The 27,970-nt window shown below is 43.9% G+C and overlaps 2 protein-coding genes and 1 non-coding gene across 6 annotated transcripts in view; 2 read left to right on the top strand and 1 right to left on the bottom strand.

Annotated features, from left to right (window-relative positions):
• LOC129869526 (zinc finger CCCH domain-containing protein 3-like) overlaps positions 1 to 2,212 on the bottom strand; it is a 112,196-nt gene extending 109,984 nt beyond the window's left edge. Inside the window, exons 1-2 of the mRNA XM_055944001.1 lie at positions 2,054 to 2,212; positions 166 to 1,756 (exon numbers count right to left, since the gene is read on the bottom strand). Of these exons, the coding sequence (XP_055799976.1) occupies positions 166 to 1,756; positions 2,054 to 2,126 (1,664 nt within the window). The 5' untranslated portion in view covers positions 2,127 to 2,212. The remainder of the gene's footprint in view (positions 1 to 165; positions 1,757 to 2,053) is intronic.
• Positions 2,213 to 2,329: 117 nt separating this feature from the next.
• cyldl (cylindromatosis (turban tumor syndrome), like) lies at positions 2,330 to 12,781 on the top strand. 4 transcript variants are annotated; one of them, XM_055944004.1, is made up of 16 exons: positions 2,502 to 2,696; positions 4,592 to 5,034; positions 5,145 to 5,456; positions 5,558 to 5,621; positions 5,719 to 5,894; positions 6,108 to 6,276; positions 6,502 to 6,640; positions 7,650 to 7,760; positions 7,862 to 7,953; positions 8,083 to 8,146; positions 8,466 to 8,598; positions 8,811 to 8,919; positions 9,010 to 9,128; positions 9,331 to 9,556; positions 10,007 to 10,210; positions 10,575 to 12,781. In XM_055944004.1, the coding sequence occupies exons 1-15, from the start codon at positions 2,663 to 2,665 to the stop codon at positions 10,189 to 10,191; spliced, it is 2,376 nt and encodes a 791-aa protein (XP_055799979.1). In that variant the 5' UTR covers positions 2,502 to 2,662; the 3' UTR covers positions 10,192 to 10,210; positions 10,575 to 12,781. The 4 variants fall into 4 exon arrangements, with proteins under 4 accessions (XP_055799980.1, XP_055799979.1, XP_055799978.1 ...); XM_055944003.1 differs by having other exon boundaries at positions 2,503 to 2,696; positions 12,729 to 12,781; XM_055944005.1 differs by lacking the exon at positions 2,502 to 2,696 and adding an exon at positions 2,330 to 2,483 and having other exon boundaries at positions 10,007 to 12,781.
• A 14,560-nt stretch (positions 12,782 to 27,341) lies between these two features.
• LOC129811171 (U7 small nuclear RNA) lies at positions 27,342 to 27,394 on the top strand. Its single transcript, XR_008752848.1, has one exon. It is a non-coding gene; the product is annotated as a U7 small nuclear RNA (small nuclear RNA).
• Positions 27,395 to 27,970: the final 576 nt, after the last annotated feature.

A 27,970-nucleotide genomic window follows, 5' to 3' on the forward strand; every position in this document is an offset into this window, starting at 1 on the left:
AGATAGATTTGCTGCCACCCTCTGGCCAAGGGCAATATTACATGTTCACAGATACAAAATCTGGATAAAAAGAGACATATTCCAACATGCATTACTAGATGTAAGAGAATAGGTATGATACAAGTAAAGACATCTCTGGCTTCCCTTAGTCCTCCTCTTTCTCACCTGCTAGCCGACCTCCTGATAATCTTCATCCTGCTCCTGAGTTTGAACCCTCCAGGGGAGGAGGAGGGGGGCACTATTATGCGTTGAGTTACAGATAGAGGGACACTGGACACCGCCTTGGCTCCGTTCTCTTTCTCCGAGGTCCAACGAAACACAGACCCACGTCGGGCCCCTATCCCTCCTCCTGTACCAGTCTGGCCCCCTCCTCCAGACCCTGCCTTCCAGCGGTAGAGACTACTGAGGGAGGTGGAGGCACCTGCTGCCTTACGCTGCTTGGCTAAAAGACTTGGGGATTTGGGTTCCTTGGCTTCCCCCTCTCCCTTCTCTGGAGCTCTCTGGGGCAGAGCCAGGGCTTTAGGTGAGAGGGGCTTCCGGGACAGCCTGGCCTGGCCACTTGCAGAAGACGACACCCAGGTGTACTTGGTGGTCTTCGGGACTGCGATGGATAAACTGAGCTTACGGGGAACCTTCTTGATGGGGGCAGAGGCTCTTCTACTGGGGAGCCCAGGATGGCAGACTGGGATGGGGGAAGAGGTGATGAGTTTGTCTGGGGGCTGGGCCTCTGTTCTGGCCTGGCTGGGCCCAGCTCCTCCTGGCTGATGGCTGTTCACCCAAGTGAACTTGGAGTGTCTCTGCGGAGAGGAGGTTGTCTGGGGCTGGGCTGGTGTGCAATTGGACATGGTGCTTAGTTGGGGTCCTTGTAGAGCACTAGGGGAGGCAGAGAGAGGGGGTGGAAGAAGTAGAGGTGGGTTTGTATCGCTAAGGATGAGGTTGCCGGTGGTTGCCTTGACAGTGTGTTTACCTCCTGTGCTGGTTTTCCCAGAGTGACAAGGTCTGATATGCAGCTGAGCAGTGCTCTGGACCATGGTGGTAGTAACAGTAGATTTGTCTGAGACAGGGACACTTGTCAATTCTGTATTATTTTCTCCAAGGGCAGTGGCTTTCACAGGTAGTCCCATGTCCTTCCCTTCAGTGGTGGGCTGAAACTCATGTTTAGTCTCTCTCTGCTGGTCATCTGGAGGTCCAGGCCCTGTTAGCCCAGAGAGTCCTAGCCAAGCGTCACCCCCAGGTCCTGTTCTCCCTCTGCCTGATTCAGTCTCTGACTCTATAGCTGTGGATCCACTGCCTGTCCCAGTCACAGTTCTTCTCACACCCCCTGTGAGTGCACACTGCTGGCCCCTTGGCCCTGGTCCTGTTAGATCCCCAGACATAGCACATTTTGTTCCATCCTTATCTCCTCTAGCCAGGTCCTTATTGCTGTGTCTGGGCTGTGAGGTGCCTCTAGCATTAAGGGACAGCAAGCCAGTAGAGGAGTTGGGTTCTGCACAAACTAATGGCTGCTCTAAAGAGTGCTTGGCAGTCTGTATAGTAGGTCTACTCTGCTGGGCTGAGCTGGTCTTGTTATTGAGGGAGTAAGTCTTCCTCCAGTGTCCCGCGGACTGAGGGGGGTAAGGCCCAGCCCGGGAGGGGAATGTGGGGGTGAAAGATGAGCTGTGACCCCTGCCTCGTGGCGGTGGCCTCGCCGGGTGCCACTGCCGGCCAGAAGTAGAAGGGACATCACCATGGACACTCTTATGGTTGTTGATGAGACCTGTTAGATGACAGAACGAGGTTAAGAGGTAGCTGGCAAAAGTGGTAAATTAAAGTTTAAAGGCGTGATTCTAGCTAGCCTCTACGTTCGGTCGTCCATATGTAGAGGCAAGAATATAGTTAGTAACCTACGCGCCTGCTAGCGATAGCCAGCTAGCTAGGCATAAACATATAACGTATTGGTTCGCAAAGCCAACACAGCATTCATAACAACTCTCAAATTGAATAGTTCAGTATCAGCTAGTTATTTAATATAATACACCAGTAATGTTCACTGTACTGTAAACCACCAACTTACTTTGCAACAGATCGATTTGCCTTTTCAGCGCGTCTCTCTCCATGTTTACGTCCGAAGCGCACATCGTCATCATGCAGCGCCACGGATATGTGTATTGCCGCGTTAAAAAAAACGGTGAACTGGTGCCGCGTTCAAACAGCTGGGAACTCGGAAAAAACTATCTCCGATTGGGGAAATTCAATTTGAACGGTCATCAAACTTGGAATTCCAACTCGGGAACTAGGGACTCTTTTTAGAGCTCCGACTTTCGGGCCCGAAGATCACTGACGTGATGATTTTTGTTTCGTATTTTCCCGAGTTCCCCGTTGTTTTGAACGGGGCATATGACGACACAACAGTGAAACGAAAGAGGAAGTGAAGTGACTCGCTAGCTAGATACCGATCAAATCTCGCCTACTCTCGTAAGAAGATTTACATTACAACTTACAAGGTAAACAATATTGACTAAATGGTATCTATAGTTACAGCATATGACTGAACATACAGCTTGTAGTAATTGGACTGATAGTTATTTCTCAATGCAACGGAGGAAATAAATAGCTGCGATCGAAGTTGGTTTGCACTTTGCTCAGTAGTCGCAGTTGGCTTTCACTTTCTACGTATGGTCTAATGTTGGTGTTATATTGGACTTTCTGTGGTGTGAGTAAGTTTACGTATGTGTTTATATATGTATGTGTATATATGTACAGTGCATTCGAAAAGTATTCAGACCTCTTCCCTTTTTCCACATTGTTACATTACAGCCTTATTCTAAATGTATAACCCCCCCCCCCCCCCTCAATCTACACACAATACCCCATAATGACAAAGCAAAAACAGTTTTTTAGAATTTTTTGGCAAACGCATATAAAAAAATCAACAACAGAAATATCACATTTACATAAGTGTTCAGAACCTTTACTCTGTACTTTGTTGAAGCACCTTTAGCAGTGATTACAGTCTCGAGTCTTCTTGGGTGTGACGCTACAAGCTTGGCACACCTGTATTTGGGGAGTTTCTCCCATTCTTCTCTGCATGTCCTCTCAAGCTCTGAGGTTGGAAGGGTAGTGTCGCTGCACAGCTATTTTCAGGTCTATCCAGAGATGTTAGATCGTGTTCAAGTCCGGGCTCTGGCTTGCCCACACAAGGACATTCAGAAACTCGTCCCGAAGTCACTCCTGTGTTGTCTTGGCTGTGTGCTTAGGTCCGTTGTCCTGTTGGAAGGTGAACCTTCGCCCTAGTCTGAGCAGGTTTTCAGGAAGAATCTCTCTGTACTTAGCTCTGTTAATCTTTCCCTTGATCCTGACTAGTCTCCCAGTCCCTGCCACTGAAAAACATCCCCACAGCACAATGGCAAATTCCAAGCAGGCTGTCATGTACCTTTTACTGAGGAGTGGCTTCAGTCTTGCCACTCTACCATAAAGACCTGATTGGTGGAGGGCTGCAGAGATGGTTGTCCTGGAAGGTTTTCCCATCTCCGTAGAGGAACTCTGGCGCTCTGTCAGTGTGAACATTGGGTTCTTGGTCACTTCCCTGACCAAGGCCCTTCTCCACCGATTGCTCAGTGTGGCTGGGCGGCCAGCTCTAGGAAGAGTCTTGGTATTTCCAGACTTCTTCCATTTAAGAATGATGGAGGCCACTGTGTTCTTTGGGACCTTCAATGCTGCAGACATCTGTGCCTCGACACAATCCTGTCTCGGAGCTCTACAGACAATTCCTTCGACCTCATTGCTTGGTTTTTGCTCTGACATGCACTGTCAACTGTAGGACCTTATATATACAGGCGTGTGCCTTTCCAAATCATGTCCAATCAATTGAACTTACCACAGGTGGACTCCAATCAAGTTGTAGAAACATCTCAAGGATGATCAATGGAAACAGGATGTGAGGACAGACGCTGGGAGACGAGAAGCAAGTACAGGGAGTGAACATTTAATAAACAACATGAAACTGAACATGGACAGCATCTGGACAGAGAAAACATAAACAACAATAATGCTGACACGGGGAACAAACTGAGGAACAGAAAGATATAGACAGGGCAATCAACAAATTGGCGGGGTCCAATGAGCGCTGATGCGTGTAATGATTGGCAGCCCGGCACCCTTGAGCATCAGAGAGGGGGAGTGGGAGCAGGCATGACACAGGATGCATCCGAGCTTAATTTCGAGTCTCATAGCAAAGGGTCTGAATACTTATGTAAATAAGGTATTTCTGTTTTCGTTTTGTCATTATGGGCTATTGTGTGTAGATTGATGAGGAACACATGTAATACATTTTATTATAAGGCTGTAATGTAACAATTGAAGGATCTGAATACTGTGTGTGTGTGTGTGTGTGTGTGTGTGTGTGTGTGTGTGTGTGAGCGTTTGTGTGTGAGCGTTTGTGTGTGTGTGAGCGTTTGTGTGTTTGCTGTATCTGTTTGCTGTATCTGTGTGCTGTATCTGTGTGTAACAGCATGCGGTACATCCTATGCCTTGTACAGTCATTAAAAACAAAATATACATCTTCACATGTTATGACCATTTCTATTCAAACCCTATTTCTTCCCTGCATCAGCCATGGACGCATGTGATGTGAAGATGTACTACATCATCATAAAGGACCCTGGGTTACCCACGGTGCTCAAACATGTTGGCCACATCTGTTACATCCAGGAGAGCAGGTACATGTCAAGGCTTAGCAGATCTGAATTTCCTCAGGAATTGCCTGTCATCTGTATGGGCTCCAGTTTGGACAGTCTCCTGAAGGTAAACGACCTGAAACCAGTGACTGCTAAGGAGGCAGAGCTGCTGCAAGCCCTAGGAGAGGACTCAGAGAGACTGAAGTGGTATTTAGAGAGGGATGCTTTGGATACAGCCCTGGGTTTAACTAAGGATGCACCTGTCACTGTGGAGTTGGATGGGAAGTGGCTGCAGGGAATTGTACGTTACGTCGGAAGGATGACAGAGCCAAAGTACCCAGACCCCATCGTAGGAACCTTCTTTGGCATCGAACTACAGGTAGCGTTTGCAAATGATGTATGTTCATACGTGTATTATTCTTTTGGAAATGTGTTATTCTACATATCACATCTACTGGGTTATTCATATGTCCTCTGAATTCCTCACAGGGAGAAGACAAAGGAAAGGGACCAACAGATGGGACATATCTGTCAAAAACCCTATTCCCCTGCAAGAAAGACTGTGGCATTTTTGCTCCATTTTCCAGAGTGAAACCCATGGTTTCCAAACCCAAATTTGTGTCCAAGTGTCTGACCTTTCCAGCAGCCCAGCTGGCCACGCAACCGTCGCCCCAACAGGCCCACCATCAGCCCCTCTCCACAGGAGACAGAGTCACCTTCTTCATGGACGAGGACATCCTCCATGGGATGGTGATGGATCTGGAGGAGAAGGAGGGCAGGACCTTAGTCATCATCTCTACTGTGAGTGCAGAATGATTGGCCGATAGAGCTGTGACATGTGGCCTATAGCAGGGGAGTATTTGGCTTTTGGGGTGTGACGGGTGTGTTTCCTGTGTTTGCAGGACCGGGATGAGAAGATCACCCTACCGCTGGACAGCGTCATCAAAGGGGAACTGCTTCAACATGGTGTGTGTGTTTGTGTGTCTGTCTGTGCATAATTGTAATAAACCGCATGAAAATATATTTTTTGATGCCATTGTTTGAGTCTTTGTGTTGACCACAGAGCCTGAGCCTATGGAAACTGATAAGGCCATTATGCCTATGGAGGAGGTTCACCCCTTGGGGCTTGGTGTTGACTCTCTAGTGGAGGTGACTCTGGCTATAGGACCTGGCTATGGAACCATCCGCTGGATAGGCACTTTGCCTGGGCAGAAAGGAACCTACGCTGGACTGGAGCTGGTACACTGTCTCAACACTGGCCTCTAATGTTCACATGATGCACTGCATGGACCCTGTCTTGGGCTGGAGAGCAATTCATTGTTCTGTTTAATCTCAAACGTCAACTACTCTCCACTTCACTCTCTCTCTGTCTTTCTCTCTCTGTGTCTCTGTCTCTCTCTCTGTTTCTCTGTCACTCTCTCTCTGTGTCTCTGTCTCTGTCACTCTCTCTAGGAGGATGGGTACACTGGGGTTAGTAATGGTACCTTTAAAGACCATCGGTTCTTCAGATGTCTTCCTAGACAAGGTCTCTTCGTCAAGCTTCTATCCTGCCGGCCTGACTCCCGCTTCCAGGGGGCAGCAGACATTCAGAATGAGAGGGCATCAGCCAATGTCCTTCAAGGTGAAAGAAACTGCCTCTTGTAACAAAGATCATTACAGCCAATCACATAACAAGCTATTTTTTGTTTGCTTGGTTGAGCTTTCCTGACTTAATGAACCATTTCCCACAACTGCAAAAACTGCCCATTAGACACCCCAGGCAGACTCATGGATTTCAAATAGTATTTGTACCCAGGTCTGGTCTGTGTGACTAGAGGTCTTTGACGTGTGTTTTGTACTCACTCAGAGAGACAGGTGGTCCGCAGCCCTGGGGCGCTCCCCTCCTCCCCCATCGCCTCTGAGCAGGTCGAGAGGATGTTGATTGGTCGAATGAAGGGGATCCAGGGCCATATAAACTCTTGCTACATGGACTCCGCCCTCTTCAGGTGAAGATGATGAAGATGATGACAATATATATTGTTTATAAAGAGAAAATTAAATGATAGGCACACTAACAGCTCCTCCCTGCTCCTATTAAACACACGCTCTCTCTCGCTCTCCCTCCCTTTCTCTCCCTCCCTTTCTCGCTCTTGCTCTCTGGCGCTCTCTCACTCTCTCTGTCTGTCTCTCTGTCTGTCTCTCGCTCTGGCTCTCTCTCCCTCCCTTTCTCTCTCCCTTTCTCGCTCTTGCTCTCTCACTCTGTCTGTCTCTCGCTCTGTCTCTCTCTCGCTCGCTCTGTCTCGCTCTCTCCCTCCCTTTCTCTCTCGCTCTCTGTCTCGCTATGTCTCTCGCTCGCTATGTCTCTCGCTCGCTATGTCTCTCGCTTGCTCTGTCTCTCTCGCTTGCTCTGTCTCTCTCGCTTGCTCTGTCTCTCTCGCTCGCTCTGTCTCTCGCTCTGTCTCTTGCTCTCGCTCTCTCGCTCGCTCTCCCTCCCTTTCTCTCCCTTTCTCACTCCCTTTCTTGCTCTCACTCTGTCTCGCTCTCTGTCTCTCTGTCTCTCTGTCTCTCTCACTCGCTCTCTGTCTCTCTCACTCGCTCTCTGACTCTCTCACTCGCTCTCTGTCTCTCTCACTCGCTCTCTGTCTCTCTAACTCGCTCTCTGTCTCTCTCACTCGCTCTCTGTCTCTCTCACTCGCTCTCTGTCTCTCTCACTCGCTCTCTGTCTCTCTCACTCTCTCTGTCTCTGTCTCGCTCTCGCTCTCTGTCTCTCACTCGCTCTCTGTCTCTCACTCGCTCTCTGTCTCTCTCACTCTCTCTGTCTCTCTCACTCGCTCGCTGTCTCGCACTCTCCCTCCCTTTGTCTCGCTCTGTCTCGCTCTCGCTCTGTCTCGCTCTCTCCCTCCCTTTCTCTCTCTATGACTTGCTCTCGCTCTCCCTCCCGCTCCCTTTCTCTCTCGCGCGCTCTCTCTCTCGCTCTGTCTCTCTCACGCTCTCTATATCTCTCTCTCTCTCCAGTCTGTTCTCCTGTTCCTCAGTTTTGGACTCCCTGCTGTTTAAGTCAACAGAGCCTAGGGATGCCCCCATCCAGAGTACCCTGCTACATGACATCGTCAACCCGCTCCGCAGGTCAGCCAACGCGTGTGTGTGTGGGCTTAGGAGATGTAGTAATTGTAGGCTTGGGTGTGCTAATACATGTGTTACCTGTGTGTATTGTTGTCTATGTGCAGTAAAGGTTTTGTGGAAGGGAGACACATTATGAAGCTTCGTCAGCAGCTGCAGGAGCTTGGATACTGCCACACATTCACCACAGAGGAGAAAGGTGAACAAACATCTGCCTTACTGCTATATCCTTTCTAACAGGACAGTCGCAACTGTAAATGAACTAGACTTAATAGGGTGATTTTTGAAAGGACTGAGTGTGACTGTGTGTGGTTGTGTTCTTGTTCAGATCCAGAAGAGTTTCTTACCCTCATTATGCACCATATTTTCTGTCTGGATCCTCTCCTCAAACTGTAAGAATACCTTACTCTAATCTATGTTCTATTTCAATTGTAATGTAGCTTTGCACTACACCAATGTAATACATACTTGATGACCAGACTTTACCTGGTAATAAAGAAATCTAAAAGACTTGACCTGGTTATAAAGAAATCTAAAAGACTTGACCTGGTTATAAAGAAATCTAAAAGACTTGACCTGGTTATAAAGAAATCTAAAAGACTTGACCTGGTTATAAAGAAATCTAAAAGACTTGACCTGGTTATAAAGAAATCTAAAAGACTTGACCTGGTTATAAAGAAATCAAAAAATGACTTGACCTGTTGTCTCCAGGTCAGCTGGGGGAAAGGTCCAGGACAGTTACTGTTATCAAATCTTCCTGGATAACAACCACAGCCTGGTTCTGCCTACTGTCCAACACCTGCTGGAACACTCCTTCCACAGCGCAGGACTCAAACTGGCAGAGGTAGGGGTGTGTGTGGGTGCACAGTACTCGCTCACTATGCTCGTTCTCATTTATCTGAAATTCCTGTAGATGGCACTGTTTGATAAGTCTTCTGCTACAACTGAACTAATGTGTGTTTATGACTACTAGACTCTATACAACGGTCTCCAGATTGGTAGTCTACTGTAGTCAGTAGTTGTGTAGTGACTGTATGTCTCTTCCTCTCCTTCTAGGTGCCATCTTGTCTGATCCTCCAGATGCCTCGCTTTGGGAAGAAGTTCAAGATGTTTCAGAAGATCATCCCTTCACTGGAGCTGGACATTACTGACCTCCTCTCTGAAGGTAGTTCACACACACACACAACACACACAGCCACTCAAGGATACACCATCTATCTGTGAAAAGATGTAATGTGATGTGGTGTGTGTTCAGGTCCCCAGCAGTGTGTGTTGTGTGGTCAGCTGGCGTATGAGGAGTGTGTGGACTGCTTCAGAGACCCAGTCTTTAGCAGGACAGGATTTAAAGTGTTCTGCAGGACCTGCTCCTCTCAGGTAGGGCGTAAGGACAGACTGACACACTCCACTGTGTGTGTGTACCTGTCATAGTGTTGTGTGTCATTATACGTGTATGAGATCATACTACATTGCAGTCGGAGTACACAGAATCATTGATCTACAAATCACTTTGCATCCCAAATAATTACTCTATATTTGATTAGGATTAGCGATTCTGCTCCTCTGTCTCCTTCTCCAGGTGCACTCTCACCCCGAGCGGCTGTCCCACAGCCCCTCCCCCCTGCAGCTCCCTGAGGGTTACCCCGCCCCCACTACCCTCCGAGCCCCGCCCCCTGCCCCACCCAGAGAGAGACTGGAGCTGTTTGCAGTGCTGTGCATAGAGACCAGTCACTATGTCTCCTTCATCAAACACGGACCAAACAGCACAGACTGGATCTTCTTTGACAGCATGGCTGACAGACATGGTGAGGTTGTGTGGAATATGCTGTGGCTGAAAACCCTCCTTGTTTCCTCCATTCCTTTCAAAACTCATTGGATGTCAGAAGGAAGCATTCATTCTCTGTCTTTCTCATGTTCTGTCTCATGCTCTGTCTCATTTTCTGTCTCAGTCTCATTCTCTGTCTCTCATTCTCTGTCTCTGTCTCATTCTCTATCTCTCATTCTCTGTCTCTGTCTCATTCTCTATCTCTCATTCTCTGTCTCTGTCACATTCTCTCTCTCTGTCTCATTCTTTCTCATTCTCTATCTCTCTCTCTCATTCTGTCTCATTCTGTGTCTCATTTTCTCTCATTCTCTGTCTCATTTTCAGTCTCATTCTCTCTGTCTCATTCTCTCTCTGTCTCATTCTCTCTCATTCTCTCTATTTCTTACTCTCATTCTCTCTCTCTCTCTCTCTCTTTCTGTGTGTGTTTCAGGAGAGAGGGATGGCTTCAACATTCCCCAGGTGGAGGCATGTCCAGAGATTGGCATGTACCTGGTCATGTCACCCGCCGAGCTGGCCAACCAGGTGCCTCGGGACATGAAGGGCGTGGCTAAGCGTCTGTTCTGTGATGCCTACATGTACCTGTACCAGAGTACCAGCATCAGCCTCTACCGCTGACAGAAGCGGAACCACATGGGTAATTCCACACCTCAAATTTGAGAGTTGTACAACTATTGTACTACTTGTCTGTAAGTAAAAATAGATGGGACCTCTGTTCACTGCTTATACTGTCCAAATAGCCCAAGTGTTATAGTGCCTTATGATATAGTGTGTGTGATATATAAATGTATATGTGTGTTTGGACAAACCTACTCATTCAAGGGTTTTTATTTTTTATGTTCTACATTGTAGAGTAATAGTGAAGACAACAGAATAAAATAACACATGGAATCATGTAGTAACCAAAAAAGTGTTAAACAAATCAAAATATATTTTAGATTCTTCAAAGTAGCCACCCTTTGCCTTGATGAAAGCATTCATCTGGAATGCTTTTCCAACAGTCTTGAAGGAGTTCCCTGCTTTTCCTTCACTATGCGGTCCAACTCTTCCCAAACCATCTCAATTGGGTTGAGGTCGGGTGATTGTAGAGGCCAGGTCATCTGATGCAGCACTCCATCACACTCCTTCTTGGTCAGAACGTCCTTACACAGCCTGGAGGTATGTTGGGTTATTGTCCCGTTGAAAAACAAATTATAGTACCACTAAGTACAAACCAGATGGAATGGCGTATTGCTGCAGAATGCTGTGGTAGCCATGCTGGTTAAGTGTGCCTTGAATTCTAAATACATCACAGACAGTATCACCAGCAAAGCCCCCCACACCATCATCCCACCTCCTCCTCCATGCTTCACGGTGGGAACCACACATGCGGAGATCATCCATTCACCTACTCTGCTTCTCACAATGACACGGCGGTTGGAACCAAAAATCTCAAATTTGGACTCATCAAACCAAAGGACATATTTCCACTGGTCTAATGTTCATTGGTCATGTTTCTTGGGCCAAGCAAGTCTCTTCTTATTATTGGTGTCCTTTAGTAGTGATTTCTTTGCAGCAATTTGACCATGAAGGCCTGATTCACCCAGTCTCTTCTAAACAGTTGATGTTGAGATGTGTCTGTTATTTGAACTCTGTGAAGCATTTATCTGGGCTGCAATCTGAGGTGCTGTTAACTCTAATGAACTTATCCTCTGCAGCAGAGGTAACTCTGGGTCTTCCTTTCCTGTGGCAGTCCTCATGAGAGCCAGTTTCATCATAGCGCTTGATGGGTTTTGCGACTGCACTTGAAGAAACTATCAAAGTTCTTAAAATTTTCCAGATTGACTGACCTTCATGTCTTAAAGTAATGATGGACTGTCATTTCTCTTTGCTTATTTGAGCTGTTCTTGCCATAATATGGACTTGGTCTTTTACCAAATAGGACTATCTTCTGTATACCATCCCCACCTTGTCACAACACAACTGATTGGCTGAAACGCATTAAGAATTCCAAAAATTACATTTTAACAAGGCACACCTGTTAATTGAAATGCATTCCAGGTGGCTCATAAAGCTGGTTGAGAGAATGTCAAGAGTGTGAAAAGCTGTCATCAAGGCAAAGGGTGGCTACTTTGAAGAATATAAAATATATTATGATTTGTTTAACACTTTTTGGTTACTACATGATTCCATATGTGTTATTTCATAGTTTTCATGTCTTCACTATTATTCTACAATGTAGAAAATTGTAAAAAAATTAAGAAAAACCCTTGAATGAGTAGGTGTGTCCAAACTTTTGACTGGTGCTGTATATATATAAAAAAATGGAAACGTATGACTTCGAGGCCTTCTAAAAGCCAAAGATATGTCCACTTTATGTAAAAAGTCTTGGGGGTGAATTAGTGCCGTTTCTCCTCTTGTAAATGCATCCAAATAATCAGAAAATATATAATGATTTGTACTTTCTGATAAAGCGCCTTATCAAAGTCAAGAATTCCAACTTGTTTCAAATAAATGTGTACCTCACCCCACTTTTATTACACTGTGCAATATCATGGGGATCCTGGGTTAATGGATGGGACTACTGATCAGATAGGGGAGGGGGTTTGCAGCTGGCCAGTTACATGACTTTTGACCTCTCTGTGTTTGTTTTTATTTGCACTGGGTGACTTGTTTTGGATGTAGAACGTTAGACTTTATTATTTTTTTGACGTTACTATTCCAGGGGAGGTTATGCTGTTTATACAATCATTTGTATAATTGTAAATGTAATACTTAGATTCCTATACATTCCAACTTCCATCTTAATATTTACCGCTAACTGTCTTTTAAGATAGGTTAGATCCTTTTGTGGAACTTGACAATGTGATTATTTGCACTTTACTGACTTTATTTGTTGTTGTTTTACTATACTTTAGAACTATGCCTTCGTATTGGTAGCTATGCGTATCTGAGAATTTATTTTCCTGAGGTTTTCTGATTATTGTAATATCTACAAAAAAGGCTAGAAGAAATGAGAATGAATTTGAATATTTGCATGTGTACGCTATGAAATGCTATAGTATATTCAAGTATGTCCTTACTTGTATGTTTGTAGGTCACTGTCCCTTTCACTATCTGAATGGGCACAGAATTATTCTCTCTCATCCCTTTTCTCTTTTCCATCTTTCACTTAGCATCGGGCAGAAAAGGGCGCGCCTCAAAGCTGAATAAATCAACAGTGATAACATTTTCTCACCACTTCATATTCCTAATGTGATCAGAGGGAGATGAGAGAGGGTCAGAGAGAGAGATAGAATCACATAGAGGTAGGGTCAGAGGGACAGAGGCTGGGGGGCGGTTGCATTGCGTTTGGAAGGCTGTTGGAGCACTTTTCTTCAGGAAGTGGGTTAACTAAGGAGATAATTTGGTCTCATAAACATTAACACAGGAGCAACATACTATTTAGCCTCAATCTATATGAAATAATAAACATGTTTGTTATATCTCTGTGCTCAAAAGGTTATTCTGAGGTGAGCCTCTGGCGTACGACTGGGCTACATCCCAAATGGCACCCTGTTTCGTATATATTTCACTACTTTTGACCAGAGCACTACATACTGTAGGGAATGGGGTGTGATTTGGGATACATTTGGGCTTACACAAGGCAGATATTGATGTACAGAAAATCACATCTGTGACATTTATAGAGCCAATTTACATGAAATTGCCAATTTTCTAACTTCCCCCTTTTCTACTCTGGCTGTGAGGTCATTATGGTACAAAATGAAAGAAATTAAACATTTTTCTTATTTTTTTGTAACTCTTCTGACTGCACTGGCTTTTTCTATTTACTTCCTATTGCCTTGCATTCGCTCTCTTTTCCTATCTCGGTAAACTTTGATAAATGCTGCCAACTAATAGACACGTTTATCTTTGTAGGGCACATGCCAACTCTCCCCCACCCCCTCACCTTCAGAACAAACAGGACAGCATTTGGTCTGCACTCAAATCCTGACCTGAAAATTGTTTTCTGTGCCCAGTTCAGACATATCACATGATGGGTCCTGACCCTGGTCAGTGGTGTAAAGTACTTAGGTAAAAATACTTTAGAGAACTACTTACAGTGGGGCAAAAAAGTATTTAGTCAGCCACCAATTGTGCAAGTTCTCCCACTTAAAAAGATGAGAGGCCTGTAATTTTCATCATAGGTACACTTCAACTATGACAGACAAAATGAGAAAAAAATATCAGAAAATCACATTGTAGGATTTTTAATTTATTTATTTGCAAATTATGGTGGAAAATAAGTATTTGGTCACCTACAAACAAGCAAGATTTCTGGCTCTCACAGACCTGTAACTTCTTCTTTAAACTACAACAAAAGTCACGGGATTGTCACCGTTTTAGTGGTTCTTCATGGATAGCTCCTCTGTCTCGGTGGCCATCTTCCAGAGATAGTTTTTCCTCCTGGTTGCTGGTTCCATACTCTCTCTTATAAGGGAAGGAGAATAGGTCATTAGTACCGTCAGCTGTGCTTAATTAATTGCCTCTGGTTACCTTGTCTCACATGCCTTGTTGGGCTACTATCCGTGAGCCCAGCCTGCCCTCTGGTGGTCCTTCCACAGAATATTTTATTATAAATACTTTTACTTTTGATACTTAAGAATAGTTTAGCAATTACATTTACTTTTGCTATTTAAGTTTTTTTTAAACCAAATAATTTTTGACTTTTACTCAAGTAGGATTTTGCTGGGTGACTTTTCACTTTTACATGAGTCATTTTCTATTAAGGTATCTTTACTTTTACTCAGGTATGACATTTGGGTACTTTTTATACCACTGGATGTGGCTGACCCTGAGCAAGTAGTTAGTACAGTAGGTCTCCCTAGCTCATATGAACCCTCTGATGCTATTGAGTTCTGACAGGTAAGGCCTTTCAGCTTTCATACAGTTTCTCTAGCCTGGTCCCAGATCTGTTTGTGGTATCGCCAACTCCTTTTGTGGTATCGCCAACTCCTTTTGTGGTATCGCCAACTCAAAAATTTTATTTGTCACATACACATGGTTAGCAGATGTTAATGCGAGTGTAGCGAAATGCTTGTGCTTCTAGTTCCGACCATGCAGTAATATCTAACAAGTAATCTAACAATTTCACAACAACTACCTTATACACACAAGTGTAAAGGAATGAATAAGAATATGTACATAAAAATATATGGATGAGCGATGGCCGAACGGCATAGGCAAGATGCAGTAGATGGTATAGAGTACAGTATATACATATGAGAAATGTAGGGTACGTAAATATTATATAAAGTGGCATTGTTTAAAGTGGCTAGTGATACATTTATTATATCCAATTTCTATTATTAAAGTGGCTAGAGATTTGAGTCAGTATGTTGGCAGCAGCCACAGTCTGATGGCCTTGAGACAGAGGCCATCAGGAGTCTCTCGGTCCCCGCTTTGATGCACCTGTACTGACCTCGCCTTCTGGATGATAGCGGGGTGAACAGGCAGTGGCTCGGGTGGTTGTTGTCCTTGATGATCTTTTTGGCCTTCCTGTGACATCAGGTGGTGTAGGTGCGCCGGAGGGCAGGTAGTTTGCCCCCGGTGATGCGTTGTGCAGACCCCACTACCCTCTGGAGAGCCTTACGATACAGCCCAACAGGATGCTCTCGATTGTGCATCTGTAAAAGTTTGAGAGTGTTTTTGGTGACAAGACAAATTTCTTCAGCCTCCTGAGGATGAATAGGCGCTGTTGCTCCTTCTTCACCACGCTGTCTGTGTGGGTAGACCATTTCAGTACGCCGAGGAACTTAAAATTTCCACCTTCTCCACTACTGCCCTGTCGATGTGGATAGGGGGTGCTCCCTCTGCTGTTTCTTGAAGTCCACGATCATCTCCTTTGTTTTGCTGACGTTGAGTGTGAGGTCATTTTCCTGAATACCACACTCCGAGGACCCTCACCTCCTCCCTGTAGGTCGTCTCGTCGTTGTTGGTAATCAAGCCTACCACTGTAGTGTCGTCTGCAAACTTGATGGTTGAGTTAGAGGCATGCATGGCCAAGCATTCATGGGTGAACAGGGAGTACAGGAGAGGGCTGAGAACGCACCCTTGTGGGGCCCCAGTGTTGAGGATCAGCGGGGTGGCCCCTCACCACCTGGGGGCAGCCCGTCAGGAAGTCCAGGACCTAGTTGCACAAGGCGGGGTTGAGACCCAGGGTCTCGAGCTTGATGACGAGTTTGGAGGGTACTATGGTGTTAAATGCTGAGCTGTAGTCGATGAACAGCATTCTTACATAGGTATTCCTCTTGTCCAGATGGGATAGTGCAGTGTGATTGCGATTGTTTCGTCTATGGACCTATTGGGGCGGTAAGCAAATTGGAGTGGGTCTAGGGTGTCAGGTAGGGTGGAGGTGATATGGTCCTTGACTAGTCTCTCAAAACACTTCATGATGACGGAAGTGAGTGCTACGGGGCGATAGTCATTTAGCTCAGTTACCTTAGCTTTCTTGGAAACAGGAACAAGGGTGGCCCTCTTGAAGCATGTGGGAACAGCAGACTGGGATAAGGATTGATTGAATATGTCCGTAAACACACCAGCCAGCTGGTCTGTGCATGCTCTGAGGACGCGGCTAGGGATGCCGTCTGGGCTGGTGGCCTTGCGAGGGTTAACCCATTTAAATGTTTTACTCACGTTGAGTAAAACGTGAGTAAAACTATTTAAAAAATGTTACCAGGCCATTCAGGATGATTCAATGCCGTCTTGGAAAGCAACTCCAGTGTTTATTTGGCCTTGTGTTTTAAGTTATTGTTCTGCTGAAAGGTGAATATGTCTCCCAGTGTCTGTTGGAAAGCAGACTGAACCAGGGTTTCCTCTAGCATTTTGCCTGTGCTTAGCTCTATTTCGTTTCTTTTTATCCACAAAAACGCCCTAGTCCTTGCCAAGGATGATGATGCATGTTTTGGAATATTTTATAGGCTTCCTTATTTTCACAATGTTGTTGATCCATCCTCAGTTTTCTCCGATCACAGCCATTAAACTCTGTAACTGTTTAAAAGTCACCTTTGGCCTCATGGTGAAATCTCTGAGCGGTTTCCTTCCTCTCTGGCAACTGAGTTAGGAAGGACACCTGTATCTTTGTAGTGACCGGGTGTATTGATACACCATCCAAAGTGTAATGAATAAATTCACCATGCTCAAAGGTATATTTAATGTCTGCTTTAAAAAATGTTTGCCCATCTACCAATAGGTGCCCTTTTTTGCGAGGCATTGGAAAACTTCCCTGGTCTTTGTGGTTGAATCTTTGTTTGAAATTCACTGCTCGACTAAGGGACTTTACAGATAATTGTATGTGTGGGGTAAAGAGATGAGGTAGTCATTATAAAATCATGTTAAACACTGTTATTGTACACAGAGTGAGTCCATGCAACTAATTATATGACTAGTTAAGATCATTTTGACCCCTGAACTTATTTATGCTTGCCATAGCAAAGGGGTTGAATACTTATTGACTCAAGACATTTTTTCATTTTTAATTAATTTGTAAATAATTCAATGTTGACATTATGGGGTATTGTGTGTAGGCCAGTGACACACATTTTCAATTTAATCCATTTTAAATTCAGGCTGTAACATAGCAAATTGTGGAAAACGTCAAGGGGTGTGAATACTTTCTGAAGGCACTGTAGACAGCAGTGGAGGCTGCTGAGGGGAGGACGGCTCATAATAACGGTTGGAACGGAGTCAATGGAATGGTATCAACCACATGGAAACAACGTGTTTGATGTGTTTGATACAATTCCATTGACTCCATTCCAGCAATTAATATGAGCCGTCCTCCCCTCAGCAGCCTCCATTGGTAGACCACTATCGGAAGGGAGCGGATGGGAAAACGATCAGGGTTGGATTGCTGTGTGCGTGTGTACATGCGTTTTGTGTGGAAATCACTCAGGAACCCAGAATGGCTCTTTGACCTTCATCATTATTTACATTGTGGAGATGGAGGTCGTGCCATTCACGTTCTAGCTATGCTGCTACCGATCAACTGTAAAGGAGAAAAGAGACAAATTGGTTTCAAATATGGTAAACTGATGAGATTATAGAATGTTTTACTAAATGGGGCGGTTTCCCGGTCACAGATTAAGCCTGGGCTCATAAGAAATTCCATTGAGTTTGCTTTTTAGTCCTGGACTAGGCTTCATCTGTGTTCTGGAAACCGCCCCTGTGCGTCTGGGAAGTGGCGCTCTTGGCGGTGGAGTTTTCAATGAGGTGGCACTCGCAGACAAGTTACTAGCAGTGCAATGTCCAGGATGAGAATTTTCATTTACCGGGAAGGTGGAAATAAGCAGCAGAAGGTGTGTACAAGATACAGTTGAAGTCAGAAGTTTACATACACTTAGGTTGGAGTCATTAAAACTTGTTTTTCAACCACTCCACAAATGTATTGTCAACAAACTATAGTTTTGGCAAGCCTGTTAGGACATCTACTTTGTCCATGACACAAAAAAAAATTCCAACAATTGTTTACAGACAGATTATTTCACATATAATTCACTGTATCACAATCCAGAGGGTTGGAGGTTTACATACACTAAGTTGACTGTGCCTTTAAACAGCTTATAAAATTCCAGAAAATTATGTCATGGCTTTAGAAGCTTCTGATAGGCTAGTTGACATCATTTTTTATTTATTTATTTATTTCACCTTTATTTAACCAGGTAGGCAAATTGAGAACACGTTCTCATTTACAATTGCGACCTGGCCAAGATAAAGCAAAGCAGTTTGACACATACAACAACACAGAGTTACACATGGAGTAAAACAAACATACAGTCAATAATACAGTAGAAGAATAAGTCTATATACAATGTAAGCAAGTGAGGTGAGATAAGGGAGGTGAAGGCAAACAAAATATATATATAAATAAATAAATATATAAAAAGGCCATGGTGGCGAAGTAAATACAATATAGCAAGTAAAAAAAATAACACTGGAATGGTTGGTTTGCAGTGGAAGAAGGTGCAAAGTAGTGATAGAAATAATGGGGTGCAAAGGAGCAAAATAAATAAATACAGTAGGTAAAGAGGTAGTTGTTTGGGCTAAATTATAGATGGGCTATGTACAGGTGCAGTAATCTATGAGCTGCTCTGACAGCTGGTGCTTAAAGCTAGTGAGGGAGATAAGTGTTTCCAGTTTCAGAGATTTTTGTAGTTCGTTCCAGTCATTGGCAGCAGAGAACTGGAAGGAGAGGCGGCCAAAGGAAGAATTGGTTTTGGGGGTGACCAGAGAGATATACCTGCTGGAGCGCATGCTACGGGTGGGCGTTGCTATAGTGACCAGCGAGCTGAGATAAGGGGGGACTTTACCTAGCAGGGTCTTGTAGATGACCTGGAGCCAGTGGGTTTGGCGACGAGTGTGAAGCGAGGGCCAGCCAACGAGAGCGTACAGGTCGCAGTGGTGGGTAGTATATGGGGCTTTGGTGACAAAACACTGTGATACGCTGCATCCAATTTATTGAGTAGGGTTTTGGAGGCTATTTTGTAAATGACATCACCGAAGTCGAGGATTGGTAGGATGGTCAGTTTTACAAGGGTATGTTTGGCAGCATGAGTGAAGGATGCTTTGTTGCGGAATAGGAAGCCGATTCTAGATTTAACTTTGGATTGGAGATGCTTGATGTGAGTCTGGAAGGAGAGTTTACAGTCTAACCAGACACCTAGGTATTTGTAGTTGTCCACATATTCTAAGTCAGAGCCGTCCAGAGTAGTGATGCTGGACAGGCGGGCAGGTGCAGGCAGCGATCGGTTGAAGAGCATGCATTTAGTTTTACTTGTATTTAAGAGCAATTGGAGGCCACGGAAGGAGAGTTGTATGGCATTGAAGCTCGCCTGGAGGGTTGTTAACACAGTGTCAAGAGAAGGGCCAGAAGTATACAGAATAGTGTCGTCTGCGTAGAGGTGGATCAGAGACTCACCAGCAGCAAGAGCGACATCATTGATGTATACAGAGAAGAGAGTCGGTCCAAGAATTGAACCCTGTGGCACCCCCATAGAGACTGCCAGAGGTCCGGACAACAGACCCTCCGATTTGACACACTGAACTCGATCAGAGAAGTAGTTGGTGAACCAGGCGAGGCAATCATTAGAGAAACCAAGGCTGTCGAGTCTGCCGATGAGGATGTGGTGATTGACAGAGTCAAAAGCCTTGGCCAGGTCAATGAATATGGCTGCACAGTACTGTTTCCTATCGATAGCGGTTAAGATATCGTTTATGACCTTGAGCGTGGCTGAGGTGCACCCATGACCAGCTCTGAAACCAGATTGCATAGCGGAGAAGGTATGGTGGGATTCGAGATGGTCGGTAATCTGTATGTTGACTTGGCTTTCGAAGACCTTAGAAAGGCAGGGTAGGATAGATATAGGTCTGTAGCAGTTTGGGTCTAGAGTGTCTCCCCCTTTGAAGAGGGGGATAACCGCAGCTGCTTTCCAATCTTTGGGAATCTCAGATGACATGAAAGAGAGGTTGAAAAGGCTGGTAATAGGGGTGGCAACAATTTCAGCAGATAGTTTTAGAAAGAAAGGGTCCAGATTATCTAGCCCGGCTGATTTGTAAGGGTCCAGATTTTGCAGCTCTTTCAGAACATCAGCTGACTGTATTTGGGAGAAAGAGAAATGGGAAAGGCTTGGGCGAGTAGCAGAGGGGAGGGCAGTATTGTTGACCGCGGTAGGGTTAGCCAGTTGGAAAGCATGGCCAGCCGTAGAAAAATGCTTATTGAAATTCTCAATTATAATGGATTTGTCGGTGGTGACAGTATTTCCTATCTTCAGTGCAGTTGGAAGCTGGGAGGAGGTGTTCTTATTCTCCATGGACTTTACAGTGTCCCAGAACTTTTTTGAGTTTGTGTTGCAGGAAGCAAATTTCTGCTTGAAAAAGCTAGCCTTGGCTTTTCTAACTGCCTGTGTATACTGGTTTCTAGCTTCCCTGAAAAGTTGCATATCACGGGGGCTGTTCGATGCTAATGCAGAACGCCATAGGATGTTTTTCTGTTGGTTAAGGGCAGTCAGGTCAGGAGAGAACCAAGGGCTATATCTGTTCCTGGTTCTAAATTTCTTGAATGGGGCATGCTTATTCAAGATGGTGAGGAAGGCATTTTTAAAAAATATCCAGGCATCCTCTATTGACGGGATGAGATCAATATCCTTCCAGGATACCTCGGCCAGGTCGATTAGAAAGGCCTGCTCGCTGAAGTGTTTCAGGGAGCGTTTGACAGTGATGAGTGGAGGTCGTTTGATCGCTGACCCATTACGGATACAGGCAATGAGGCAGTGATCGCTGAGATCTTGGTTGAAAACAGCAGTGGTGTATTTGGAGGGCAAGTTGGTTAGGATGATGTCTATGAGGGTACCCGTGTTTACGGAATTGGGGTGATACCTGGTAGGTTCATTGATAATTTGTGTGAGATTGAGGGCATCAAGCTTAGATTGTAGGATGGCTGGGGTGTTAAGCATGTTCCAATTTAGGTCGCCTAGCAGCACAAGCTCTGAAGATAGATGGGGGCAATCAGTTCACATATGGTGTCCAGAGCACAGCTGGGGGCAGAGGGTGGTCTATAGCAGGCGGCAACAGTGAGAGACTTGTTTTTAGAGAGGTGGATTTTTAAAAGTAGGAGTTCAAATTGTTTCGGAACAGACCTGGATAGTAAAACAGAACTCTGCAGGCAATCCTTGCAGTAGATTGCAACACCGCCCCCTTTGGCCGTTCTATCTTGTCTGAAAATCTTGTAGTTAGGGATGAAAATGTCAGAATGTTTGGTGGTCTTCCTAAGCCAGGATTCAGACACGGCTAAAACATCTGGGTTGGCAGAGTGTGCTAAAGCAGTGAACAAAACAAACTTAGGGAGGAGGCTTCTAATGTTAACATGCATGAAACCAAGGCTATTACGGTTACAGAAGTCATCAAAAGAGAGCGCCTGGGGAATAGGAGTGGAGCTAGGTACTGCAGGGCCTGGATTCACCTCTACATCACCAGAGGAACAGAGGAGGAGTAGGATAAGGGTACGGCTAAAAGCTATGAGAATTGGTCGTTTGGAACGTCTAGAACAGAGAGTAAAAGGAAGTTTCTGGGGGCGATAAAATAGCTTCAAGGAATAATGTACAGACAAACGTATGGTAGGATGTGAATACAGTGGAGGTAAACCTAGGTAATGGGTGATGATGAGAGAGATATAGTCTCTAGAAACATCATTGAAACCAGGTGATGTCATCGCATATGTGGGTGGTGGAACTGAGAGGTTGGATATATAGTGAGCAGGGCTAGAGGCTCTACAGTGAAATAAGCCAATAAACACTAACCAGAACAGCAATGGACAAGGCATATTTACATTAAGGAGAGGCATGCTTAATCGAGTGATCATAAGGGTCCAGTGAGTAGAGGTTGGTTGGGGGCACGGCGATCCAGACAGCTGGCCGGGTAGCTGGCTATCGGTAGCAAGATAACATAGGATGGAGGTCTGTTTTTATTTTATTATTTTTTATTTTTTTGTCACCTCGTTCGTTTCCGTCGGTAGATTAGTGGGGTTCCGTGTGGTAGAGGGGATCGATCCAATTGGCAAAATAGATATAGTGACCCAGGAAAAAGAAAAAAATTGTCCGGTATATTTATTTAGATAGCAGCCGATAAGACAGCTAATAATTAGCAGATGGGTATTCAGAAACGTCGCAATGGAAAAGCCTGTTGAAACCACCTCGGACAATTACGTCGGCAGACCAGTCGTGATGGATCGGCGGGGCTCCGTGTTTTTTTTCCAGTCCAATTGGCAAAAGAGGTATTGTAGCCCAATAATTCGCTGGTAGGCCTCTTCGGCTAGCCGGCAGATGGGCCTAGCTCGAGGCTAGCTCAAGGCTAACTGGTGCTTGTTTCGGGACAGAGGTATTAGCCAGTAGTAGCCACCTGGTTGCAGCTAGCTAGCGACGATGATCCGGTGTAATTGTCCAGAGCTTGCGTCAGGAATCCGGTGATGTGGTAGAGAAAAAGCAGTCCTATATTCTCTGGGTTGATATCGCGCCTGCAGACTGGCAGGTATTTGCCCGAGCTGAAGCTGGCTGGTGTCCGAGTTAAGGGCGAAGACCGCAGCAGTGGTTAACTGACTACTAGCTAGTTATCTGGCTAGCTTCTGATTGGGGTTACGGTTCTAAAGTATAAAAAATAGCAGATCCGTACCGCATTGGGTGAGGCGGGTTGCGGGAATATATATTCAGTTCCAAGATGGAAAGTGAAATTAAAATATATACGAAATGTATACAAAAAATACGAGGACTATTTACGCGGGACAAGACGGGACAAGACAAGACAAACACACGTCCGACTGCTACGCCTTCTTGGAGCTTTGAGTCAATTGGAGGTGTACCTGTGGATGTATTTCAGGGCCTACCTTCAAACTCAGTGCCTCTTTGCTTGACATCATGGGAAAATCTAAATAAATCAGCCAGGACCTCAGAAAAGAATTTGTAGACCTCCACAAGTCTGGTCATCCTCTGGTACATCCAAGTCTGGTACATCCTCCACAAGTCCAAACGCCTGAAGGTACCACATCCATCTGTACAAACAATAGTATGCAAGTATAAACACCATGGGACCACGCAGCCATCATACCGCTCAGGAAGGAGACTCTGTTTCCTAGAGATGAACGTACTTTGGTGCGAAAAGTGCAAATCAGTCCTAGAACAACAGCAAAGGACCCTGTGAAGATGCTGGAGTAAACAGGTACAAAAGTATCTTTATCCACAGTAAAACGAGTCCTATATCGACATAACTTGAAAGTCCACTCAGCAAGGAAGAAGCCACTGCTCCAAAACTGCCATAAAAAAGCCAGACTACAGTTTGCAACTGCACATGGGGACAAAGATTGTACTTTTTGAAGAAATGTCCTCTGGTCTCATGAAACAAAAATAGTACTGTTTGGCCATAATGGCCATCGTTAAGTTAGGACGTAAAAGGGGGAGGCTTGCAAGCCGAAGAACACCATCCCGACCGTGAATCATGGGGGTGGCAGCATTGTGCTGTGGGGGTGCTTTGCTGCAGGAGGGACTGGTGCACTTCACAAAATAGATGGCATCATGAGGAAGGACAATTATGTGGATGTATTGAAGCAACATCTCAAGACATCAGTCAGGAAGTTAAAGCTTGGTCGCAAATGGGTCTTCCAAATGGACAATAAGCCCAAGTATACTTCCAAAGCTGTGGCAAAATGGCTTAAGGACAACAAAGTCAAGGTATTGCAGTGGCTATCCCAAAGCCCTGACCTCAATCCTATAGAAAATTTGTGGGCAGAATTGAAAAAGCGTGTGCGAGCAAGGAGGCCTACAACATGACTCAGTTACACTAGCTCCGTCAGGGGGAATGGGACAATATTTACCCAACTTATTGTGGGAAGCTTGTGGAAGGCTACCTAAAATGTTTGACCCAATTTAAACAATTTAAAGGCAATGCTACCAAATACTAATTGTGGAATTAGTGTATGTAAACTTCTGACCCACTGGGAATGTGATGCTGAAATAAATCATTCTCTCTAATATTATTCTGACATCACCTACTTAAAATAAAGTGGTGACTGACCTAAGACAGGGAATTTTTACTAGGATTAAATGTCAGGAATTGTGTTAAACTACGTTTAAATGTATTTGACTAAGGTGTATGTAAACTTCCGACTTCAACTGTATATCATACTTTGACTAAAACTTTGACTTATTGACTTACATCGCTGTGCAACATCATGGGTAAGCTCTGGTCATCGTCTTTCAGCTCTAAATTTGTTATTTTTTTCTGGTGTGGGAGTAACGACCTCAAACATTTATGCGCCATGTTGGTGGACTATGACTGGAAGTGGCATTTCTGGCAGTGTGAAACAGGCCATGTGCCCAGTGAGTGTTAAATAAACCTTGCAATAATGTGACAAGGCAGCATTGATAGCTGATGCAGTATCTGTCAGTAATCAGTTTTTGACTTGGAGTGAAATATGTGCCGGTACTCATTTTGGGTGCCAGTACTGTTTATATTTAGGTGAGGAACTTTTGAGCTAATATTCTATAAGAGTTGCGGAAACTCGAGCAGTAGAACATTTGAGGTGTCGGTACTCAGTTCTGGTGCTCCTGCCCAAGTCAAGCGCTGGCAGTAGGGTTGCTTAGTATCTGAAAATAGATATGAACAGATACTTCACTCTGGCCTTAATCTCATTTAGTATACAACGCTGCATACTTGGATCAGGCACACTCCACTGACCAGGCCATATGTGGAATTAAAAGATGTTAGGGATTTAGAACTGTTTCAATAATGCTTGTCAATGCCAGTGGAAAGCTTCACCTCACCATGCAATGTTCAATGGCACTCGAGACTGCTGTGACACAGAGCAGACACAGCAAGAGCAGTGCACTTGGCACACTGGGAAGCTTAGCTTAGCTTTCTCCCCAATAAAACCTCACTGTCACACTGTTATACAGTCTGCCTAAACAAAGCATGCGAGAGGAACAAATGATTAGAAAAAACAGACATCTATGACCACAGGAACAATTGAAGCCTTCACTGAAGTGATGGAGACACAAAACAACACAGGGTGTTTCAGTTCAGACCCTGTTCTTTTTTAAATATCATGAATACAATAGTGGCTTATGAATAAAAGATCAATGGTGGCGTGGGATTTGCTGGTCGGAGAAAATGTCATGTTGGTTTAATGGTGGTGGGAGAAAGGTCTGACTGGCCTCACAGGGCCACGGAAGACCTGTGTGTGTGTGTCTGTGTGTGCATGCGTGCTTTCATTTTTATGTGGAGCTTAAAAGCCAGTTCCATTTCCTCATCTGAAATGTTACACTTTACCCTAATATAGGCTGTTATGAAAAGTTGCCATTTTAACTTTCTTTTTGAGGCAACTGTGGCAAATCTAAAAACGTCATGAAAAAATACTAATGTTTACTATATAATTCTACAGTACTTACTATAGAATCCTGTAGTAATTTTTATTTTATTTAACTAGGCAAGTCAGTTAAGAACACATTCTTATTTTAAATGACGGCCTAGGAACAGTGGGTTAATTGCCTTGTTCAGGGGCAGAACGACAGATTTTTACCTTGTTTAACCTTTTTTTACCTTGTCAGCTCAGGGATTTGATATAGCAACCTTTCAGTTACTAGTCCAACGTTCTAACCACTAGGCTACCTGCCGCCCCAGTAAACTGTAGTATACTGTAGAATACAGTATTACACACTACACTATAGTATCCCTCGATCATGTGTATTACTTACTATAGAATGTTGTAGTATACCGTAGAATACTATAGTAAATACTACAGTATTATCCTTTTTTAAATTTTTATAAATACATTGCCGTGGGAAGATGTTTGGGGGTGGGGGTGCTTTGATTTAAAAAAAGTATAAAACACTGCAGTCCGCAGAAACATGACACTTTACCATACTACAATATTTAATTTGCATATACAGTGCCTTCAGAAAATATTCACACCCCTTGACTTTTTCCTAATTTTGCTGTGATACAGCCTGAATTTTAAATGTGTTTTTGTCACTCCTACACAAAATACCCCATAATGTAAAATTAGATTTTTTTGTTGTTGAAATATTACAAATTGATTAAAAGCTGAAATGTCTTGAGTCAATATGTGTTCAATGCCTTTGTTATGCCAAGCCTAAATCAGTTCAGAAGATAACATTTCTTAACAAGTCACATAAGTTGCATGGACTCTTTGTGCAATAATAGTGTTTAACATGATTTTTGGATTACTACTTCATCTCTGTACCCCACACATATCTGTAAGTTCCCTCAGTCGAGCAGTACATTTCAAACACAGATTCAACCACAAAAACCAGGCCTCGCAAAGAAGGGCACCTATTGGTAGATGGGTAACAACAACCACAACAAAGAAGTAATTGAATATCCCTTTGAGCATGGTGCAGTTATTAACTACACTTTAGATGGTGTATCAATACATCCAGTCACTACAAAGAGACATCTGTAAAAAATGTGGCAAGGCAATTCACTTTTTGTCCTGAATAAAGTGTAAGAAACGGTATGGAGCTAAGCACAGGCAAAATTCTAGAGAAAACCTGGTTCAATTTGCTTTCAACCAGACAATGGGAGAGAAAATCATCTTTCAGCAGGAATATAACCTAAAACACAAGGCCAAATCCACATTGGAATGAGTGACGAGTTACAGTTTGGATTTAAATCTACTTGAAAATCTATGGCAAGACCTGAAAATGGTTGTCTAGCAATGATCAACAACCAATTTCACATTGCTTGAAGAATTTTGAAAAGATAATGGGCAAATGTTGTACATTTCAGGTGTGGAATGCTCTTTGAGACTTTTTCAGAAAGACACAGCTGTAATCGCTGCCAAAAGTCCTTCTACAAAGTATTGACTTAGAGGTGTGAATACTTTTGTAAATGTGATATTTCTCTATTTAATTTTCAAAAAAATTGCAAAAATTTCGAAAAATGCGTTTCTACTCATTACTCATTATGGGGTATTGTGTGTAGATGGGTGAGAATTGCATTTTATTTAATACATTTTGAATTCAGGCTATAACACAACAAAATGCGGAATAAGTCACGGTGTATGAATACTTTCTGAAGGCACTGTACCCTTCCCATTCCCCTCCCCCATATCCCAATTTGTGCCACCCATATGTGAAAAACCTACATACCAGGTATAGAACATATTGTCTTCCATACAGGTTATAGTTCAGAGCATGAGCTCTGAACTATCTTTTCAGACCCCAGTCCTACCTACAGGTTATGGAAAATGTTATCTTTTAGTGTTTCTCCAGTAGGTTTCCTCAGGGAGAAAGCCTCCACACGTAAAAGATAATAAAACAAAACACTATAGTAAATACTACGGTAATGTCCTATTAAACACTACAGTAAATATTACAGAATATACTAGTTTTCTTTCACTATACTATTTATACTATAGTTCAGTTTAAATACTACAGTCAAGGTTGGGTAGGTTACTTTCTAAATGTAATCCGTTACAGTTACTAGCTAGCTGTCAAAAATTGTAATCAGTAATGTAACTTTTGGATTACATAAACTCAGTAACGAGGCATTAGAAGACAAAAATGTATGTTACCAATTGAACAACATCTATTGCAGGATAAATCAATGTTGAAGTTTACATAGTTGGCCATATATGGATGTTACATTTCACTTTATGGGTTGGTTATGTAGGCTTCTTCTAACCCATTGCTTTCTACTACATATAATAATATGATTAAATTACATCTTTACATAAATATATATAATTTCTAAGTCCAAACATGTATGTAGCAACTACAGATTGCCCCTTTAACTGTATCAAAAGTGTGCAAGTTTGAGCATGTGTCAATGAACATTTTTTTTACAAGCATTAATTAGATTGAGCAATAAAAGC

The sequence above is a fragment of the Salvelinus fontinalis genome, chromosome 14, assembly GCF_029448725.1.
Source record: "Salvelinus fontinalis isolate EN_2023a chromosome 14, ASM2944872v1, whole genome shotgun sequence".
Lineage (NCBI taxonomy): Eukaryota > Metazoa > Chordata > Actinopteri > Salmoniformes > Salmonidae > Salvelinus > Salvelinus fontinalis.

Bases quoted from the DNA above. Each gene is read 5' to 3' on its own strand.
- cyldl (XM_055944004.1), top strand. From the start codon at position 2,663: ATGTTGGTGTTATATTGGACTTTCTGTGGTGTGA. The intron at 6,641-7,649 runs GTGAAGATGATG...CTCTCTCTCCAG, and splicing joins ATGGACTCCGCCCTCTTCAG to TCTGTTCTCCTGTTCCTCAG. The intron at 7,761-7,861 runs GTCAGCCAACGC...GTCTATGTGCAG, and splicing joins ATCGTCAACCCGCTCCGCAG to TAAAGGTTTTGTGGAAGGGA.